Source organism: Panulirus ornatus, chromosome 11, assembly GCF_036320965.1.
Source record: "Panulirus ornatus isolate Po-2019 chromosome 11, ASM3632096v1, whole genome shotgun sequence".
In the NCBI taxonomy this organism is placed as follows: domain Eukaryota; kingdom Metazoa; phylum Arthropoda; class Malacostraca; order Decapoda; family Palinuridae; genus Panulirus; species Panulirus ornatus.
The window spans coordinates 19681889-19704316 of record NC_092234.1 but is presented as its reverse complement, the minus strand read 5'-3'; the positions used below and the strand labels follow the sequence as shown (position 1 = coordinate 19704316).

The 22428-nt window shown below is 41.9% G+C and overlaps 1 protein-coding gene across 1 annotated transcript in view; it reads left to right on the top strand.

Moving 5' to 3' along the window:
- Positions 1–22428, top strand: part of LOC139751130 (uncharacterized) — a 95565-nt gene that overhangs the window by 32318 nt on the left and 40819 nt on the right. The window contains exon 3 of the mRNA XM_071666230.1: positions 4068–4170. Coding sequence (XP_071522331.1) covers positions 4068–4170 — 103 coding nt within the window. The remainder of the gene's footprint in view (positions 1–4067; positions 4171–22428) is intronic.

Sequence of the window (22428 nt, the reverse complement as noted above, 5' to 3'; positions counted from 1 at the left end):
CATGTGTACGTGTAGGAAGAGAGGAAAGTGATTGGTTCTCAGTGAATGTAGGTTCGCGGCAGGGGTGTGTGATGTCTCCATGGTTGTTTAATTTGTTTATGGATGGGGTTGTTAGGGAGGTGAATGATTTGTTTATGGATGGGGTTGTTAGGGAGGTGAATGCAAGAGTTCTGGAAAAAGGGGCAAGTATGAAGTCTGTTGTGGATGAGAGAGCTTGGGAAGTGAGTCAGTTGTTGTTCGCTGATGATACAGCGCTGGTGGCTGATTCATGTGAGAAACTGCAGAAGCTGGTGACTGAGTTTGGTAAAGTGTGTGAAAGAAGAAAGTTAAGAGTAAATGTGAATAAGAGGAAGGTTATTAGGTACAGTAGGGTTGAGGGTCAAGTCAATTGGGAGGTGAGTTTGAATGGAGAAAAACTGGAGGAAGTGAAGTGTTTTAGATATCTAGGAGTGGATCTGGCAGCGGATGAAACCATGGAAGCGGAAGTGGATCATAGGGTGGGGGAGGGGGCGAAAATTCTGGGAGCCTTGAAGAATGTGTGGAAGTCGAGAACATTATCTCGGAAAGCAAAAATGGGTATGTTTGAAGGAATAGTGGTTCGAACAATGTTGTATGGTTGCGAGGCGTGGGCTATGGATAGAGTTGTGCGCAGGAGGATGGATGTGCTGGAAATGAGATGTTTGAGGACAATGTGTGGTGTGAGGTGGTTTGATCGAGAAAGTAATAATAGGGTAAGAGAGATGCGTGGTAATAAAAAGAGTGTAGTTGAGAGAGCAGAAGAGGGTGTTTTGAAATGGTTTGGTCACATGGAGAGAATGAGTGAGGAAAGATTGACAAAGAGGATATATGTGTCAGAGGTGGAGGGAACGGGGAGAAGTGGGAGAGCAAATTGGAGGTGGAAAGATGGAGTGAAAAAGATTTTGAGTGATCGGGGCCTGAACATGCAGGAGGGTGAAAGGAGGGCAAGGAATAGAGTGAATTGGAACGATGTGGTATACTGGGGTGGACGTGCTGTCAGTGGATTGAACCAGGGCATGTGAAGCATCTGGGGTAAACCATGGAAAGTTCTGTGGGGCCTGGATGTGGAAAGGGAGCTGTGGTTTCGGTGCGTTCTTACATGACAGCTAGAGACTGAGTGTGAACGAATGGGCCCTTTGTTGTCTTTTCCTAGCGCTACCTTACACACATGAAGGGGGATGGACTGTTATTTCATGTGTGGCAAGGTGGCGATGGGAATGAATGAAGTCAGACAGTATGAATTATGTACATGTGTATATATGTATATGTCTGTGTGTGTATATATATGTATACGTTGAGATGTATAGGTATGTATATTTGCGTGTGTGGATGTGTATGTATATGTTGAGATGTATAGGTATGTATATTTGCGTGTGTGGATGTGTATGTATATACATGTGTATGTGGGTGGGTTGGGCCATTTCTTTTGTCTGTTTCCTTGCGCTACCTCGGGAGACAGCGACAAAGCAAAATAAATGAATAAATAAATGAATATATATGAAGGAGGTAAATAAAGTGCGTAAGACAAGGGAGCAAATGGGAACTTCAGTGAAGGGCGCTAATGGGAAGGTGATAAGAAGTAGTGGTGATGTGAGAAGGAGATGGAGTGAGTATTTTGAAGGTTTGTTGAATGTGTTTGATGATGGAGTGGCAGATATAGGGTGTTTTGGTCGAGGTGGTGTGCAAAGTGAGAGGGTTAGGGAAAATGATTTGGTAAGCAGAGAAGAGGTAGTAAAAGCTTTGCGGAAGATGAAAGTCGGCAAGGCAGCAGGTTTGGATGGTATTGCAGTGGAATCTATTAAAAAAGGGGGTGACTGTATTGTTGACTGGTTAGTAAGGTTATTTAATGTATGTATGACTCATGGTGAGGTGCCTGAGGATTGGCGGAATGCGTGCATAGTGCCATTGTACAAAGGCAAAGGGGATAAGAGTGAGTGCTCAAATTACAGAGGTATAAGTTTGTTGAGTATTGCTGGTAAATTATATTGGAGGGTATTGATTGAGAGGGTGAAGGCATGTACAGAGCATCAGATTGGGGAAGAGCAGTGTGGTTTCAGAAGTGGTACAGGATGTGTGGATCAGGTGTTTGCTTTGAAGATTGTATGTGAGAAATACTTAGAAAAGCAAATGGATGTGTATGTAGCATTTATGGATGTGGAGAAGGCATATGATAGAGTTGATAGAGATGCTCTGTGGAAGGTATTAAGAATATATGGTGTGGGAGGCAAGTTGTTAGAAGCTGTGAAAAGTTTTTATCGAGGATTTAAGGCATATGTACGTGTAGGAAGAGAGGAAAGTGATTGGTTCTCCTTCAGTGTTGGTTTGCAGCAGGGGTGTGTGATGTCTCCATGGTTGTTTAATTTGTTTATGGATGGGATTGGTTGGGAGGTGAATGCAAGAGTTTTGGAAAGAGGGGCAAGTATGCAGTGTGTTGTGGATGAGAGAGTTTGGGAGGTCTGTCAGTTGTTGTTCGCTGATGATACAGCGCTGGTGGCTGATTTGTGTGAGAAACTGCTGAAGCTGGTGACTGAGTTTGGTAAAGTGTGTGAAAGAAGAAAGCTTAGAGTAAATGTTAATAAGAGCAAGGTTATTAGGTACAGTATGGTTGAGGGACAAGTCAATTGGGAGGTTAGTTTGAATGGAGAAAAACTGTAGGAAGTGAAGTGTTTTAGATATCTGGGAGTGGATTTGGGAGCGGATGAAACCATGGAAGCGGAAGTGAATCATAGGGTGGGAGAGGGGGTTAAAGTTCTGGGAGCGTTGAAGAATGTGTGGAAGTCGAGAACATTATCTTGGAAAGGAAAAATGGGTATGTTTGAAGGAATAGTGGTTCCAACAATGTTATATGGTTGCAAGGCGTGGGCTATAGAATTGTGCTGAGGCGGGTGGATGTCCTGGAAATGAGATTTTGGAGGATATGTGGTATGAGGTGATTTGATTGAGTAAGTGATAATAGGGTAAGAGAGATGTGTGGTAATAAAAAGAGTGTGGTTGAGAGAGCAGAAGAGGATGTTTTGAAATGGTTTGGTCAAATGGAGAGAATGAGAGAGGAAAGATTGTCTGAGAAGATATATGTGTCAGACATGGAGGGAACGAGGAGAAGTGGGAGACCAAATTGGAGGTGGAAAGATGGAGTGAAAAAGTTTTTGAGTGATCGGGGCCTGAACATGCAGGAGGGTGAAAGGCATGCAAGGAAGAGAGTGAATTGGAACGATTTGGTATACCGGGGTCAACGTGCTGTCAATGGATTGAACCAGGGTGTCTTAAGCGTGTGGGGTAAACCATGGAAAGCTCCGTGAGGCCTGGATGTGGAAAGGGAGCTGTGGTTTCAGTGCATTATACATGACAGCTAGAGACTGAGTGTGAACGGATGGGGCCTTTGTTGTTGTTTCCTAGCGCACATGAGGGGGAGGGGTTTGTTATTTCATGTGTTGTGGGGTGGCGATGGGAATGAATAAAGGCAAACAGTATGAATTATGCACATGTGTATATATGTATATGTCTGTGTGTGTATATATATGTATACATTGAGATGTATAGGTATGTATATTTGCGTTTGTGGATGTGTACGTATATACTTGTGTGTTTGGGTGGGTTGGGCCATTCTTTCGTCTGTTTCCTTGCACTACCTCGCTAACACGGGAGACAGTGACAAAGCAAAATAAATAGATAAATAAAAATTTCTTTCTTGTTAATTGTAGTCAAATAAAAATATCTTGTTAATTGTAGTCTCATTTTTTGTCCTATATTTAATGGGTACCTGTTGTTTCTTCCATGAGGAATTATGTAGTCAGAGAATATTAAGGATGACTGAAGTAATTGAGGTTGTTTTGTAATTATGCACTTACCAGCAAATGGAAATGCAGTGTGTGTGTTTGCCTAGAGAAATTGAAATATTAATGTATGAGAGGAAGCAATTCGAGCTGTTTCTTTATTGATGCTTTTATGGTTAAGTGGAGGTCATTTATCCTTAATTTTGTTGTGGCTTGATTGACATTGTGTGTTTGGAATACATTGCTCATTGATTTATAATTACCTCTTTCTTGCAGCAAATTTGGCAAGGTCAAATTAGTGCTGCCTCCTCTTCGTCGCCACAGAGTTAACAACTTGGAGAAAGAAGATCGTGCACCAGAAAATAAGGATTCATTCAAGGTATCCACATTTTCTGATTTATGAGAGAGACTTGATTTTCATCCCAATACTATTATTCTTGTTGAGCTGAGAACATTAGTGATGGTGTTGATAACTTATTACATCATCCATACCAATAGTTGGTGTGAGAACATTTAATTTAGGTGAAACAGAGATGCCCAGATATTGGCACAAGTCTTTTCTATGAATACTTTTTCCTTCCAGGGGCACTCATTGAATATGATGTACAATGTTAGTTTTTTTTTTTTTTTGCCGCTGTCTCCTGCGTTTGCGAGGTAGCGCAAGGAAACAGACGAAAGAAATGGCCCAACCCACCCCCATACACATGTATATACATACACGTCCACACACACAAATATACATACCTACATAGCTTTCCATGGTTTACCCCAGACGCTTCACATGCCCTGATTCAATCCACTGACAGCACGTCAACCCCGGTATACCACATCGATCCAATTCACTCTATTCCTTGCCCTCCTTTCACCCTCCTGCATGTTCAGGCCCCGATCACAAAAAATCTTTTTCACTCCATCTTTCCACCTCCAATTTCGTCTCCCACTTCTCCTTGTTCCCTCCACCTCCGACACATATATCCTCTTGGTCAATCTTTCCTCACTCATTCTCTCCATGTGCCCAAACCATTTCAAAACACCCTCTTCTGCTCTCTCAACCACGCTCTTTTTATTTCCACACATCTCTCTTACCCTTACGTTACTTACTCGATCAAACCACCTCACACCACACATTGTCCTCAAACATCTCATTTCCAGCACATCCACCCTCCTGCGCACAACTCTATCCATAGCCCACGCCTCGCAACCATACAAAATTGTTGGAACCACTATTCCTTCAAACATACCCATTTTTGCTTTCCGAGATAATGTTCTCGACTTCCACACATTCTTCAAGGCTCCCAGGATTTTCGCCCCCTCCCCCACCCTATGATCCACTTCCGCTTCCATGGTTCCATCCTCTGCCAGATCCACTCCCAGATATCTAATACACTTTACTTCCTCCAGTTTTTCTCCATTCAAACTTACCTCCCAATTGACTTGACCCTCAACCCTACTGTACCTAATAACCTTGCTCTTATTCACATTTACTCTTAACTTTCTTCTTTCACACACTTTACCAAACTCAGTCACCAGCTTTTGCAGTTTCTCACATGAATCAGCCACCAGCGCTGTATCATCAGCGAACAACAACGGACTCACTTCCCAAGCTCTCTCATCCACAACAGACTTCATACTTGCCCCTCTTTCCAAAACTATTGCATTCACCTCCCTAACAACCCCATCCATAAACAAATTAAACAACCATGGAGACATCACACACCCCTGCCGCAAACCTACATTCACTGAGAACCAATCACTTTCCTCTCTTCCTACACGTACATATGCCTTACAACCTCGATAAAAACTTTTCACTGCTTCTAACAACTTGCCTCCCACACCATATATTCTTTATACCTTCCACAGAGCATCTCTATCAACTCTATCATATGCCTTCTCCAGATCCATAAATGCTACATACAAATCCATTTGCTTTTCTAAGTATTTCTCACATACATTCTTCAAAGCAAACACCTGATCCACACATCCTCTACCACTTCTGAAACCACACTGCTCTTCCCCAATCTGATGCTCTGTACATGCCTTCACCCTCTCAATCAATACCCTCCCATATAATTTCCCAGGAATACTCAACAAACTTATACCTCTGAAATTTGAGCACTCACTCTTATCCCCTTTGCCTTTGTACAATGGCACTATGCATGCATTCCGCCAATTCTCAGGCACCTCACCATGAGTCATACATACATTAAATAACCTTACCAACCAGTCAATTATGCAGTCACCCCCTTTTTTAATAAATTCTACTGCAATACCATGGAAACCCACTGCCTTGCCGGCTCTCATCTTCCGCAAAGCTTTTACTACCTCTTCTCTGTCTACCAAATCATTTTCCCTAACCCTCTCACTTTGCACACCACCTCGACCAAAACACCCTATATCTGCCACTCTATCATCAATATGTATGATGACAAAACATTTTGATGCCTGAGTTAGGGAAGAAGGATTTCTTCCTCCGTATTCCTTATGTGTCGTAGAGGCAACTAAAGGAGGCAGGGGCGGGGGGCTAGAAACCCTCCCTTTCTTGTATTTCAATTTCTAAAAGAGGGAGTAGAAGGAGCCAAGAAGAAAGTGCTCATCCCCCTCAAAGGCCTGATCAGAGTAGGGTGTCTGAATGTGTGTGAATGTAACTTGAGATGAGAAGAGAGGATAGATATGTTTCAGAAAAGAAACCTGGTTGTTCTGGCTCTTAGTAAAACAAAGCTCAAGGGTAAAGGGGAAGAATGATTTGGTGTAGTCTTAGGAGTAATATATGGAGTTGGTGAGAGGACAAGAGTTAAGGAAGGAGTAACACTACTGAAGCAGGAGTTGTGGGAGTCTGTGATAGAGTGTAAGGAAGTCAATTCTAGATTGATTTGGGCAGAACTGAAAGTGGATGGAGAGAGAGGGGTGATTATTGGTGGTTATGCACGTGGTCATGAAAAGAAAGATCATGAGAGGCAAGTGTTTTAAGAACAGCTGAGTGAGTTTGTTGGTAGTTTTGATGTAAAGATTAGTAATGTGACAGTTAAGGGTATAATTGGTGTGCATGGGGTACTCATTGTTAAGAATGGAAATGATAAGCTTATTGAGTTGTTTGCAAAAATAATGCTAGTGATTGGTAATACGTAGTTTAAAAAGAGGCAGGGGCGGGGGGCTAGAAACCCTCCCCTCCTTGTATTTTAACTTTCTAAAAGGGGAAACAGAAGAAGGAGTCACACGGGGAGTGCTCATCCTCCCCAAAGGCTCAGATTGGGGTGTCTAAATGTGTGTGGATGTAACCAAGATGAGAAAAAAGGAGAGATAGGTAGTATGTTTGAGGAAAGGAACCTGGATGTTTTGGCTCTGAGTGAAACGAAGCTCAAGGGTAAAGGGAAAGAGTGGTTTGGGAATGTCTTGGGAATAAAATCAGGGGTTAGTGAGAGGACAAGACCAAGGGAAGGAGTAGCACTACTCCTGAAACAAGAGTGGTTGGAGTATGTGATAGAGTGTAAGAAAGTAAACTCTAGATTGATATGGTTAAAACTGAAAGTGGAAGGAGAGAGATTGGTGATTATTGGTGCATATGCACCTGGGCATGAGAAGAAAGATCATGAGAGGCAAGTGTTTTGGGAGTAGCTGAGTGAGTGTGTTAGTAGTTTTGATGCACGAGACCGGGTTATAGTGATGGGTGATTTGAATGCAGAGGTGAGTAATGTGGCAGTTGAGGGAATAATTGGTGTACATGGGGTGTTCAGTGTTGTAAATGGAAATGGTGAAGAGCTTGTAGATTTATGTGCTGAAAAAGGACTGGTGATTGGGAATACCTGGTTTAAAAGGAGAGATATACATAAATATACGTATGCAAGTAGGAGAGATGGCCAGAGAGCATTATTGGATTACGTGTTAATTGATAGGCGCACAAAAGAGAGACTTTTGGATGTTAATTTGCTGAGAGGTGCAACTGGAGGGATGTATGACCATTATCTTGTGGAGGCGAAAGTGAAGATTTGTAGAGGTTTTCAGAAAAGAAGAGAGAATGTTGGGTGAAGAGAGTGGTGAGAGTAAGTGAGCTTGGGAAGGAGACTTGTGTGAATAAGTACCAGGAGAGACTGAGTACAGAATGGAAAAAGGTGAGAACAAAGGAGGTAAGGGGAGTGGGGGAGGAATGAGATGTATTTAGGGAAGTACTGATGGCTTGTGCAAAAGATGCTTGTGGCATGAGAAGCGTGGGAGGGGGGTAGATTAGAAAGGGTAGTGAGTGGTGGGATGAAGAAGTAAGATTATTAGTGAAAGAGAAGAGAGGCATTTGTATGATTTTTGCAGGGAAATAATACAAATGAGTGGGAGATGTATAAAAGAAAGAGGCAGGAGGTCAAGAGAAAGGTGCAAGAGGTGAAAAAGAGGGCAAATGAGAGTTGGGGTGAGAGAGTTTCATTAAATTTTAGGGAGAATAAAGAGATGTTTTGGAAGGAGGTAAATAAAGTGTGTAAGATGAGGGAACAAATGGGAACATCAGTGAAGGGGGCTAATGGGGAGATGATGATAAGTATTGGTGATGTGATAAGATGGTGTGAGTATTTTTAAGGTTTGTTGAATGTGTTTGATGATAGAGTGGCAGATATAGGGTGTTTTGGTCGAGGTGGTGTGCAAAGTGAGAGGGTCAGGGAGAATGATTTGGTATACAGAGAAGAGGTAGTAAAAGCTTTGCGGAAGATGAAAGCCGGCAAGGCAGTGGGTTTGGATGGTACTGCAGTGGAATTTATTAAAAAAGGGGGTGACTGTATTGTTGACTGGTTGGTTGGTAAGATTATTTAGTGTATGTATGACTCATGGTGAGGTGCCTGAGGATTGGCAGAATGCATGCATAGTTCCATTGTACAAAGGCAAAGGGGATAAAAGTAAGTGCTCAAATTACAGAGGTATAAGTTTGTTGAGTATTCCTGGGAAATTATATGGGAGGGTATTGATTGAAAGGGTGAAGGGATGTACAGAGCATCAGATTGGGGAAGAGCAGTGTGGTTTCAGAAGTGGTAGAGGATGTGTGGATCAGGTGTTTGCTTTGAAGAATGTATGTGAGAAATACTTAGAAAAGCAAATGGATTTGTATGTAGCATTTATGGATCTGGAGAAGGCATATGACAGAGTTGATAGAGATGCTCAGTGGAAGGTATTAAGAATATATGGTGTGGTAGGCAAATTGTTAGAGGCACTGAAAAGTTTTTATCGAGGATGTAAGGCATGTGTACGTTTAGGAAAAGAGGAAAGTGATTGGTTCTCAGTGAATGTTGGTTTGTGGCAGGGGTGTGTGATGTCTCCATGGTTGTTTACTTTGCTTATGGATGGGGTTGTTAGGGAGGTGAATGCCAGAGTTTTGGAGAGAGGGGCAAGTATGCAGTCCGTTGTGGATGAGAGAGCTTAGGAAGTGAGTCAGTTGTTGTTCGCTGATGATACAGCACTGGTGGCTGATTCATGTGAGAAAGTGCAGAAGCTGGTGACAGAGTTTGGTAAAGTTTGTGAAAGAAGAAAGTTAAGAGTAAATGTGAATAAGAGCAAGGTTATTATGTACATTAGGGTTAAGGGACAAGTCAACTGGGAGGTAAGTTTGAATGGAGAAAAACTGGAGGAAGTGAAGTGTTTTAGATATCTGGGAATGGATCTGGCAGCGGATGAAACCATGGAAACAGAAGTGAATCATATTGTAGTGGAAGGGGCGAAAGTTCTGGGAGTGTTGAAGGATGTGTGGGTCGAAATGTTATCTTGGAAAGCAAAAATGGGTATGTTTGAAGGAATAGTGGTTCCAACAATGATATATGGTTGCAAGGTGTGGGCTATAGATAGAATTTTGCGAAGGAGGGTGGATGTGCTGGAAATGAGATGATGAGGACAATATGTGGTGTGAGGTGGTTTGATCGAGTAAGTAATGAAAGGGTAAGAGAAATGTGTGATAATAAAATGAGGGTGGTTGAGAGCAGAAGAGGGTGTTTTGAAATGGTTTGGTAACATGGAGAGAATGAGTGAGGAAAGATTGACCAAGAGGATATATGTGTCAGAGATGGAGGGAACGAGGAGAAGTGGAAGAGCAAATTGGAGGTGGAAAGATGGAGTGAAAAAGATTTTGAGTGATCGGGGCCTGAACATGCAGGAGGGTTAAAGGCATGCAAGGAATAGAGTGGATTGGAACAATGTGGTATACCAGGATGGACGTGCTGTCAATGGATTGAACCAGGGTATGTGAAGCATCTGGGGTAAACCATGGAAATCTCTGTGGGGCCTGGATGTGGAAAGGGAGCTGTGGTTTCGGTGCATTATAGATGACAGGTAGAGACTGAGTGTGAACGAATGTGGCCTTTGTCTTTTCCTAGCGCTACCTTGTGCACATGTGGGGGAGGGGGTTGTTATTTCATGTGTGGCGGGGTGGTGATGGGAATGAAGAAGGGCAGACAGTATGAATTATGTACATGTGTATATACGTATATGTATCCATTGAGATGTATAGGTATGTATATGTGCGTGTGTGGATGTGTATGTATATACATGTGTATGTGGGTGGGTTGGGCCGTTCTTTCGTCTGTTTCCTTGCACTTCCTCACTAACGCGGGAGACAGCGACAAAGTATAACAAATAAATAAATGTATGCAAGTATGCATATGTGTGTAGGAGAGATATTCAGTGGCTATTATTAGATTACATATTGATTACATATTAGATTCCATTATCCCTGGGGATGGGAAAAAGAATACTTCCCATGCTTTCCTCACGTGTCGTAGAAGGCGACTAAAGGGGACAGGAATGGGGGCTGGAAACCCTCCTATCCTTGTATTTTAACTTTCTAAAAGGGGAAACAGAAGAAGGAGTCACGCGGAGAGTGCTTATCCTCCCCGAAGGCTCAGATTGGGGTGTCTAAATGTGTGTGGATGTAACCAAGATGAGAAAAAAGGAGAGATAGGTAGTATGTTTGAGGAAAGGAACCTGGATGATTTGGTTCTGAGTGAAACAAAGCTCAAGGGTAAAGGGGAAGACTGGTTTGGGAATGTCTTGGGAGTAAAGTCAGGGGTTAGTAAGAGGACAAGAACAAGGGAAGGAGTAGCACTACTCCTGAAACAGGAGTAGTGGGAGTGTGTGATAGTGTAAGAAAGTAAATTGATATGGGTAAAAGTGAAAGTTGATGGAGAGAGATGGGTGATTATTGGTGCATATGTACCTGGGCATGAGAAGAAATATCATGAGAGGCAAGTGTTTTGGGAGCAGCTGAGTTAGTGTGTTAGTAGTTTTGATGCATGAGACTGGGTTATAGTGATGGGTGATTTGAATGCAGAGGTGAGTAATGTGGCAGTTGAGGGAATAATTGGTATACATGGGGTGTTCAGTGTTGTAAATGGAAATGGTGAAGAGCTTGTAGATTTATGTGCTGGAAAAGGACTGGTGATTGGGAATACCTGGTTTAAAAAGCGAGATATACATAAATATATGTATGTAAGTAGGAGAGTGGATCAGGTGTTTGCTTTGAAGAATGTATGTGAGAAATACTTAGAAAAACAAATGGATTTGTATGTAGCATTTATGGATCTGGAGAAGGCATATGATAGAGTTGATAGAGATGCTCTGTGGAAGGTTTTAAGAATATATGGTGTGGGAGGCAAGTTGTTAGAAGCAGTGAAAAGTCTTTATCGAGGATGTAAGGTATGTGTATGTGTAGGAAGAGTGGAAAGTGATTGGTTCTCAGTGAATGTAGGTTTGCGGCAGGGGTGTGTGATGTCTCCATGGTTGTTTAATTTGTTTATGGATGGGGTTGTTAGGGAGGTGAATGCAAGAGTTTTGGAAAGAGGGGCAAGTATGCAGTCTGTTGTGGATGAGAGAGCTTGGGAAGTGAGTCAGTTGTTGTTCGCTGATGATACAGCACTGGTGGCTGATTCATGTAAGAAACTGCAGAAGCTGGTGACTGAGTTTGGTAAAGTGTGTGAAAGAAGAAAGTTAAGAGTGAATGTGAATAAGAGCAAAGTTATTAGGTACAGTAGGGTTGAGGGTCAAGTCAATTGGGAGGTAAGTTTGAATGGAGAAAAATTGGAGGAATTAAAGTGTTTTAGATATCTGGGAGTGGATTTGGGAGCGGATGGAACCACGGAAGTGGAAGTGAATCATAGGGTGGGGGAGGGGGCGAAAATTCTGGGAGCCTTGAAGAATGTGTGGAAGTCGAGAACCTTATCTCGGAAAGCAAAAATGGGTATGTTTGAAGGAATAGTGGTTCCAACAATGTTGTATGGTTGCGAGGCGTGGGCTATGGATAGAGTTGTGCGCAGGAGGGTGGATGTGCTAGAAATGAGATGTTTGAGGACAATATGTGGTGTGAGGTGGTTTGATCGAGTAAGTAATGTAAGGGTAAGAGAGATGTGTGGAAATAAAAAGAGTGTGGTTGAGAGAGCAGAAGAGGGTGTTTTGAAATGGTTTGGTCACATGGAGAGAATGGGTGAGGAAAGATTGACCAAGAGGATATATGTGTCAGAGGTGGAGGGAACGAGGAGAAGTGGGAGAGCAAATTGGAGGTGGGAAGCTGGAGTGAAAAAGATTTAGTGTGATCGGGGCCTGAACATGCAGGAGGGTGAAAGGCGGGCAAGGAATAGAGTGAATTGGAATGATGTGGTATACCGGGGTTGACGTGCTGTCAGTGGATTGAACCAGGGCATGTGAAGTGTCTGGGGCAAACCATGGAAAGTGTGTGGGGCCTGGATGTGGAAAGGGAGCTGTGGTTTCGGTGCATTATTACATGACAGCTAGAGACTGAGTGTGAACGAATGGGGCCTTTGGTGTCTTTTCCTAGCGCTACCTCGCACACATGAGGGGGGAGGGGGTTGTTATTCCATGTGTGGCGAGGTGGTGATGGGAACAAATAAAGGCAGACGGTATGAATTACGTACATGTGTATATATGTATATGTCTGTGTGTGTATATGTATGTGTACATTGAGATGTATAGGTATGTACATTGAGATGTATAGGTATGTGTGGACGTGTATGTATATACATGTGTATGTGGGCGGGTTGGTCCATTCTTTCGTCTGTTTCCTTGTGCTACCTTGCTAACACGGGAGACAGCGACAAAGCAAAATAAATAAATATAATATGTAGGAGAGATGGCCAGAAAGCATTATTGGATTATGTGTTAATTGATAGGCGCACGAAAGAGAGACTTATGGATGTTAATGTGCAGAGAGGTGCAACTGGAGGGATGTCTGATCATTATCTTGTGGAGGCGTAGGTGAAGATTTGCAGAGGTTTTCAGAAGAGAGAATGTTGGGGGTGAAAAGAGTGGTGAGAGTAAGTGAGCTTGGGAAGGAGACTTGTGTAAGGAAGTACCAGGAGAGACTGAGTATAGAATGGAAAAAGGTGAGAACAAAGGAGGTAAGGGGAGTGGGGGAGGAATGGGATGTATTTAGGGAATCAGTGATGGATTGCGCAAAAGATGCTTGTGGATTGAGAAGTGTGGGAGGTGGGCAGATTTTTATAGAAAGGGTAGTGAGTGGTGGGATGAAGAAGTAAGATTATTAGTGAAAGAGAAGAGAGAGGCATTTAGATGATTTTTGCAGGGAAATAATGCAAATGATTGAGAGATGTATAAAAGAAAGAGGCAGGAGGTCAAGAGAAAGGTGCAAGAGGTGAAAAAGAGGGCAAATGAGAGTTGGGGTGAGAGTATCATTAGATTTTACGGAGAATAAAAATATGTTTTGGAAGGAGGTAAATAAAGTGCATAAGACAAGGGAATCAATGGGAACTCCAGTGAAGTGGGTTAATGGGGAGGTGATAACAAGTAGTGGTGATGTGAGAAGGAGATGGAGTGAGTATTTTGAAGGTTTGTTGAATGTGTTTGATGATAGAGTGGCAAATATAGGGTGTTTTGGTCGAGGTAGCGTGCAAAGTGAGAGGGTTAGGAAAAATGATTTGGTAAACAGAGAAGAGGTAGTAAAAGCTTTGCGGTAGATGAAAGCCGGCAAGGCAGTGGGTTTGCATGGTATTGCAGTGGAATTTATGAAAAAAGGGGGTGACTTTTGTTGACTGGTTGGTAAGGTTATTTAATGTATTTATGACTCATGGTGAGGAGCCTGAGGATTGGCGGAATGCTTGCATAGTGCCATTGTACAAAGGCAAAGGGGATAAAAGTAAGTGCTCAAATTACAGAGGTATAAGTTTGTTGAGTATTCCTGGGAAATTATATGGGAGGGTATTGATTGAGAGGGTGTAGGGATGTACAGTGCATCAGATTGGGGAAGAGCAGTGTGGTTTCAGAAGTGGTAGAGGATGTGTGGATCAGGTGTTTGCTTTGAGGAATGTATGTGAGAAATACTTAGAAAAGCAAATTGATTTGTATGTAGCATTTATGGATCTGTAGAAGGCGTATGATAGTTGATAAAGATGCTCTGTGGAAGGTATTAAGAATATATGGTGTGGGAGGCAAGTTGTTAGAAGCAGTGAAAAGTTTTTATCTAGGATGTAAGACATGTGTACGTGTAGGAAGAGAGGAAAGTGATTGGTTCTCAGTGAATGTAGGTTTGCGGCAGGGGTGTGTGATGTCTCCATGGTTGTTTAATTTGTTTATGGATGCGGTTGTTAGGGAGGTGAATGCAAGAGTTTTGGAAAGGGGGGCAAGTATGCAGTGTGTTGTGGATGAGAGAGCTTGGGAAGTGAGTCAGTTGTTGTTTGCTGATGATACAGCGCTGGTGGCTGATTCGTGTGAGAAAGTGCAGAAGCTGGTGACTGAGTTTGGTAAAGTGTATGAAAGAAGAAAGCTGAGAGTAACTGTGAATAAGAGCTAGGTTATTAGGTACAGTAGGGTTGAGGGACAAGTCATTTGGGAGGTAAGTTTGAATGGAGAAAAACTGAAGGAAGTGAAGTGTTTTCGATATCTGGGAGTGGATTTGGCAGCGGATGGAACCATGGAAGTGGAAGTGAATCGTAGGGTGGGGGAGGGGGCAAAAGTTCTTGGAGCGTTGAAGAATGTGTGGAAGTCGAGAACATTGTCTCGGAAAGCAAAAATTGGTATGTTTGAAGGAATAGTGGTTCCAACAATGTTATATGGTTGCGAGGCATGGGCTATGGAAAGAGTTGTGCGGAGGAGGGTGGATGTGCTGGAAATGAGATGTTTGAGTACAATATGTGGTGTGAGGTGGTTTGATCAAGTAAGTGATAATAGGGTAAGAGAGATGTGTGGTAATAAAAAGAGTGTGGTTGAGAGAGCAGAGGAGGGTGTTTTGAAATGGTTTGGTCACATGGAGAGAATGAGTGTGGAAAGATTGACCAAGATTATATATGTGTCAGAGATGGAGGAAATGAGAAGTGGGTGAGCAAATTGGATGTGGAAAGATGGAGTGAAAAAGATTTTGAGTGATCGGGGCCTGAACACACAGGAGGGTGAAAGGTGTGCAAGCAATAGAGTGAATTGGAATGATGTGGTATACCGGGGCCGATGTGCTGTCAATGGATTGAACCAGGGCATGTGAAGCGTCTGGGGTAAACCATATAAAGTTGTGTGGGGCCTGGATGTGGAAAGGGAGCTTTGGTTTCGGTGCATTATACATGACAGCTAGAGACTGAGTGTGAACGAAAGTGGCCTTTGTTGTCTTTTCCTAGCGCTACCTCACACACATTTGGGGGGAGGGGATTGTTATATGTGGCGGGATTGCGATGGGAATGAATAAAGGCAGACAGTTTGAATTTGTACATGTGTATATATGTATATGTCTGTGTGTGTATAATATGTATACGTTGAGATGTATAGGTTGAGATGTATGTGTTTCCTTGCGCTTCCTCGCTAATGCGGGAGACACTGACAAAGCAAAATAGATGAATATAAATATTAATTGATAAGCATGTAAAAGAGAATCTTTTGGATGTTAATGTGCTGAGGGGTAGCTGATGTGATGTCTGATCACCATCTTTTGGAGGTGAGGATGAAGATTTGTAGAGCTTTCCAGGAAAGGGGAGACAATGTCTGGGAGAAGAGGATGGTGAGAGTGAGTGAGTTTGGAAAGGAGACTTGTATAGAGGAATACTAGGAGAGATTGAGTGTAGAAGGGCAAAAGGTGAGAGTAAATGAAGCAAGAGGAATGGATGATGAATGGGAGGTATATAGAACAGCATCGATGGCATGTGAAAGTTGGGAGGTGGGTAAAGTTGAAAGGGTAGTGAGAGGTGGGATGGAGAAATAAAGTTGCTAGTGAAAGAGAGGGGTTTGACCAGAACTTACAGGGAAGGAATGCAATTGATTGGGAGATGTATAAGAGAAAGCAACAGGAGGTCAGGAGGAAGGTGCATGGGATCAAAAAGAGGGCAAATGAGAATTGGGGTGAAAGAGTATAATTAAACTTTAGGGTGAATAAAAAGATTGTTTTTGAAGGAGATAAATGATGTAATAATGTGCATAAGACAGTCGAACAAATGGGAACAGTGAAGGTGCAAAAAGGAAAGTGTGTTTGATGATAGGGTGGCAGATGTAGGGTCTTGAAGTTGGGGTGTTATGCAAAGTGAGTTAGGGAGAGTGGTTTGATGAAGAGAGAAGAGGTGGTGAAAGCCTTGTGTAAGGTGAAATGTGGAAAGGTGGCTGGAGTTGATGGTATTGCAGTTGAATTTATTAAGAAAGGGGGTGATTGTGTTGTTGATTTGTTTGGTAAGGATATACAATGTATGTATGGATTGTGGTGAGGTGCCTGAAGATGGCAGAATGCATGTATAGTGCTGTTGTATAAATGCAAAGGCAACAAAGGTGAGTGTTCAAACTAAAGAGGTATAAGTTCGTTGAATATATTTGGTAAGTTGTATGGGATGGTATTGATTGAAAGGGTGAAGGCATGTACAGAGCATCATACTGAGGATCAGTGAGGTTTCGTAAGTGCCAGAGGATGTATGAATTGGGTGTTTGCATTAAGAATTTGTGAAAAATGTTTAGAAAATCAGATGAATTTGTATGTGGCGTTTATGGATTTGGATGGAGTTGGTAGAGATGCTTTATGGAAAGTATTCAGAATATATGGTGTGTGGGGTAAGCTGCTAGAATCGGTGAGAAGTTTGTATCAAGGGTGTAAGGCATGTGTACAAGTTGGAAGAGAGGAGAGTGAGCAGTTTCAAGTGAAAGTTGGTGTGCAGTAGGGGTGTGTGATTTCATCATGAATGTTCAATTTGTTTATGGATGTGGTGGTGAGGGAGGTAAATGTAAGAGTCTTGGAGCGAGGGGCGAGTATGCAGTTTGTTGGGGATGAGAGGGCCTGGGAAGCGAGTCAGTTGTTGTTTGCTGATAGTACATCACCGATGACTGATTTCAGTGAGACACTGCAGAAGTTGGTGATTAACTTTGAAAGTGTGTGAAAGGATAAAGCTGAGAGTGAATATGAATAAAAGCAAGATTATTAAGTGTAGCAGGGTTGAGGGACAAGTTAGTTGAGATTAATTTTAGATTGAGAAAAATAGGGGAAGTAAGGTGTTTTAAAAAACTGTGAGTGGACATGACAGGAATGGAAGCATTAAAGGGGAAGAGTATTAGGGTGTTGGAGTGGACGGAGGTTCTAGATACACTGATGAATTTGTGAAGAGAGAGAATGTTATCTGGGGGGCAAAAATGGATATGTTTGAAGGATAGGGTTTTGCATAGGGTGGAAATGGAAATGAAATGAGTTTACATATTTACACGAGAAGGACAGACAACAGGAGGCCTGATTGGCCCATGACTGGGTTGTCTTGAAAAAAATTATTTGACAAAAAAAATGTAATTCTGCCCTGTACTGTTTTTGAGCAATCACTGACTCCTCACTACTGCACATTAGGCTTTTAGTGTCCCTGTTACTGCAGTTGTTTAAACATTTATTCCTGGCATTTTTCTCAATGTATACCTGAACTTGTAAGATATTTGTCTAAATGACTTTTGAGGGTATTTATAGTTTTAGCATTCACTACGTCTGGTGGTACCTTATTCCACTGCTCAACACACCTATAGGAAAAGAAGCTTTTTCCCACATCCATACCACAATTTTCAGCCTTGAGTTTTATTCCATTTGTACTAGTAACCATCATTTATTTATTTATTATTCATTGTACTTTGTCGCTGTCTCCTGCATTAGCAAGGTAGCGCAAGGAAACAGACAAAAGAATGGCCAAACCTACCCACATACACATGTATATTCATACATGTCCACACATGCACATATACATACCTATATATCTCAACATATACATACATATACACACATGGACATATACATATATATACACATGTATATAATTCATACTGTCTATCCTTATTCATTCCCATCGCCACCCCGCCACACATAAAATGACAACCCCCTCCCCCTGCATGTGCACAAGGTAGTGCTAGGAAACGACAACAAAGGCCACATTTGTTCACACTCAGTCTCTTGCTGTCATGTATAATGCACTGAAACCACAGCTCCCTTTCCACATCCACTTGTATATACATAAACGCCCATACACACACATATACGGGTCAATGTATACATACACATACATGCACAGAAATATACATATATACACATGTACATATTCATATTTGCTGCCTTCATCCATTCCCGTCGCCACCCTGCCACACATGAAATAGCAACACACACACACACACACACACACACACACACACACACACACCCTTCAGTGAGGTGGAGCCAGAAAAAGACAAAAGAGGCCACATTTGTTCACACTCAGTCTCTAGCTGACATGTGTAATGCACCAAAATTGCATCTCCCTTTCCACATCCAGGCCCCACAGACCTTTCCATGGTTTACCTCAAACGTTTCACATGCCCTGGTTCAATCCATTGACAGCACGTCGACCCCGGTATACCACATTGTTCCAATTCACGCCATTCCTTGCACGCCTTTCACCCTCCTGTATGTTCAGGCCATGATCACTCAAAATCTTTTTCACTCCATCTTTCCACCTCCAATTTAGTCTGCTTCGCCTTGATTCCTCTATCTCTGACACATATATCCTCTTTGTCAATCTTTCCTCACTCATTCTCTCCATATGTCCAGACCATTTCAACACACCCTCTTCTGCTTTATCAACTTCACTCTTTTTATTACCGCACATCTCTTACCCTTTCATTACTTACTCGATCAAACCACCTCACACCATATATTGTCCTCAAACATTTCATTTCCAACACATCTACTCTCCTCTGTTCAACCCAATGCATAGCGCCCATGCTTTGCAACCATATAAGACTGTTAGAATTACTATTCCTTCAAACAAACCCATCTTTGCTCTTCGAGATAACGTTCTTTCCTTCCACACGTTCTTCATCGCTCCCAGAACCTTCGCCCCCTCCCTCATCCCGTGACTTGCTTCTGCTTCCATGGTTCCATCTACTGCTAAGTCCACTCCCAGATATCTAAAACTCTTCACTTCCTCCAATTTTTCTACTTTCAAACCTACATCCCAATTAACTTGTCCCTCTTCCCTACTGAACATCAATTAATAATCTTGCTCATATTCACATTTACTCTCAACTCTCCTTTCACGCACATTTCCAAACTCGGTCATCAACAAAAGAATTGGGCCTAGGACTGATCCCTGTGGCACACTTATGTCTAGCCAATCCAAGGCTTGGCTGTTTAATACTACACACTGCTTTCTTCCAGTAATCCAGTCTCTGATCCATTACAGAGTTCTTCACTGATTCCGTGTGCTTTGAGTTTATTTAAAAGTCTCTTGTGAGGTGCTTTATTGAAAGCTTTTTGGAAGTCTAAATATACTACATCAGATCGTAATTTTTTTCACAGTTCTGATAAATACCATTAAAAATCTCCAGCAGATTTATCAAGTGGGATCTTCTATGGCAGAAACCATGTTGGTTGTCCAGTATAATCTTGTGTTCTAAAAAAGGACAATTTTATCTCATTATTTTTTCCATCATTTTACCTAACAGTGACATAAGGCTAATTGGGTGGTAGTTCAAAGCACACATTTTGTCTCCTTTATATATAGGAGTAACTTTGCCAGTTTCCAGTCACTTGGCACCTGGCCATCTGATAGTGATTTGTTGAATATTTTTTTGGGGTATATCAGCTGTCCCCTGACCTCCTTTAAAAATCTTGGAGCTAAGTTATCTGGGCTGTTGGATTTGTTAGGATTTAATTGGTCCAGTTATTTAAGTACTTCAGAGCTCTATTTCTCTAACCTTCAACTCTTCATCAGACCCTTGGAACATTTTCATTGGTTGCGGTATTCAAGATGTTTCTTCAATTTTGAACATGGATTTAAAAGAATGATTTGGTATGGTAGCCATTTTTTTGTTGTCAGTAGTTAGTGTGTTGTGTGTTGTTTTGTAATGGTCCAATTCATTTTTTTACTGTCTTCCTTTGTCTTGTATATTTGAAGAATTCATTGGGATTGTTCTTAACTTTGAAGGATACTCTTTTCTCTTCATCACGTCTACTCTGTCTTATGACCTTCTTAAACTCTCTTTGGATTTTGATTAATTCCTGGTTATTTTCAATGGTTTCCATTGATTTGAATTTCTTGTGTGTTTTCTTCTTTTGGTGAATGTCTTTCAATTCTCCTATTCATCCATAATGGTTTTGAAATATTGCAAGTCTCTTCATAATTCATGGGATATCTTGATTTTCAATCTTTAGTATTGTGTTTTTAGAATTATTCCACATTTTCTCTACTGTGTAAACATCAAGAACTTTTGTCCAATTGGTACTGTAAATTTCTTGTCTAATGTTTTCAAAATTTGTTTGCCTGTAATCTGGGATCAAGAGTTTTGTCATTTATTTCTTGATATGAATTTATCTCTAATCAAACTGTGGTCGCTGTTTGACAAACTCTCACCTACTTCGCAAGAAATGATTGAGTTTGTGTCACTGGTGAGACAAGATTAAGAATTTTTTTTTACCTGTAGTTGGTTTTTGATTAACTGTTCTAGAAAAGCCTTTAATCAGTTCCATTAGTCTTATTCCCTCTTGGTCTCCTGTTAACGTGTTCCGGTTTATGTTTGGACTGTAGAAGTCTCCTACTATTATAACCTCTTTACTGTTTACTATAGTTTTGATTTTATTGTATAATATCATATTGTCTTCTTTTTACTTAGGTCTATTGATTGAGAGGGTGAAGGCATGTACAGAGCATCAGATTGGGGAAGAGCAGTGCGGTTTCAGAAGTGGTAGAGGATGTGTGGATCAGGTGTTTGCTTTGAAGAATGTATGTGAGAAATACTTAGAAAAGCAAATGGATTTGTATGTAGCATTTATGGATCTGGAGAAGGCATATGATAGAGTTGATAGAGATGCTCTGTGGAAGGTATTAAGAATATATGGTGTGGGAGGAAAGTTGTTAGAAGCAGTGAAAAGTTTTTATCGAGGATGTAAGGCATGTGTACGTGTAGGAAGAGAGGAAAGTGATTGGTTCTCAGTGAATGTAGGTTTGCGGCAGGGATGTGTGATGTCTCCATGGTTGTTTAATTTGTTTATGGATGGGGTTGTAAGGGAGGTAAATGCAAGAGTCCTGGAAAGAGGGGCAAGTATGAAGTCTGTTGGGGTTGAGAGAGCTTGGGAAGTGAGTCAGTTGTTGTTCGCTGATGATACAGCGCTGGTGGCTGATTCATGTGAGAAACTGCAGAAGCTGGTGACTGAGTTTGGTAAAGTGTGTGGAAGAAGAAAGTTGAGAGTAAATGTGAAGAAGAGCAAGGTTATTAGGTGCAGTAGGGGTGAGGGTCAAGTCAATTGGGAGGTGAGTTTGAATGGAGAAAAACTGGAGGAAGTGAAGTGTTTTAGATATCTGGGAGTGGATCTGTCAGCGGATGGAACCATGGAAGCGGAAGTGGATCATAGGGTGGGGGAGGGGGCGAAAATTCTGGGAGCCTTGAAAAATGTGTGGAAGTCGAGAACATTATCTCGGAAAGCAAAAATGGGTATGTTTGAGGGAATAGTGGTTCCAACAATGTTGTATGGTTGCGAGGCGTGGGCTATGGATAGAGATGTGCGCAGGAGGATGGATGTGCTGGAAATGAGATGTTTGAGGACAATGTGTGGTGTGAGGTGGTTTGATCGAGTAAGTAACGTAAGGGTGAGAGAGATGTGTGGAAATAAAAAGAGCGTGGTTGAGAGAGCAGAAGAGGGTGTTTTGAAATGGTTTGGGCACATGGAGAGAATGAGTGAGGAGAGATTGACCAAGAGGATATATGTGTCGGAGGTGGAGGGAACGAGGAGAAGAGGGAGACCAAATTGGAGGTGGAAAGATGGAGTGAAAAAGATTTTGTGTGATCGGGGCCTGAACATGCAGGAGGGTGAAAGTAGGGCAAGAAATAGAGTGAATTGGAGTCATGTGGTATACAGGGGTTGACGTGCTGTCAGTGGATTGAAGCAAGGCATGTGAAGCGTCTGGGGTAAACCATGGAAAGCTGTGTAGGTATGTATATTTGCGTGTGTGGACGAGTGTATGTACATGTGTATGGGGGGGGGGGTTGGGCCATTTCTTTCGTCTGTTTCCTTGCGCTACCTCGCAAACGCGGGAGACAGCGACAAAGTATAAAAAAAAAAAAAAAAAATTAAATAAATAAATAATGAGATGTAGTTTTCTTGTCAGTAATGTGTTGTAATTGTGTGTGTCTACTTTGCTTATCTTAGTCGCACTTAGATTATTATGAGTTGATTTCTGGACTGAATTTG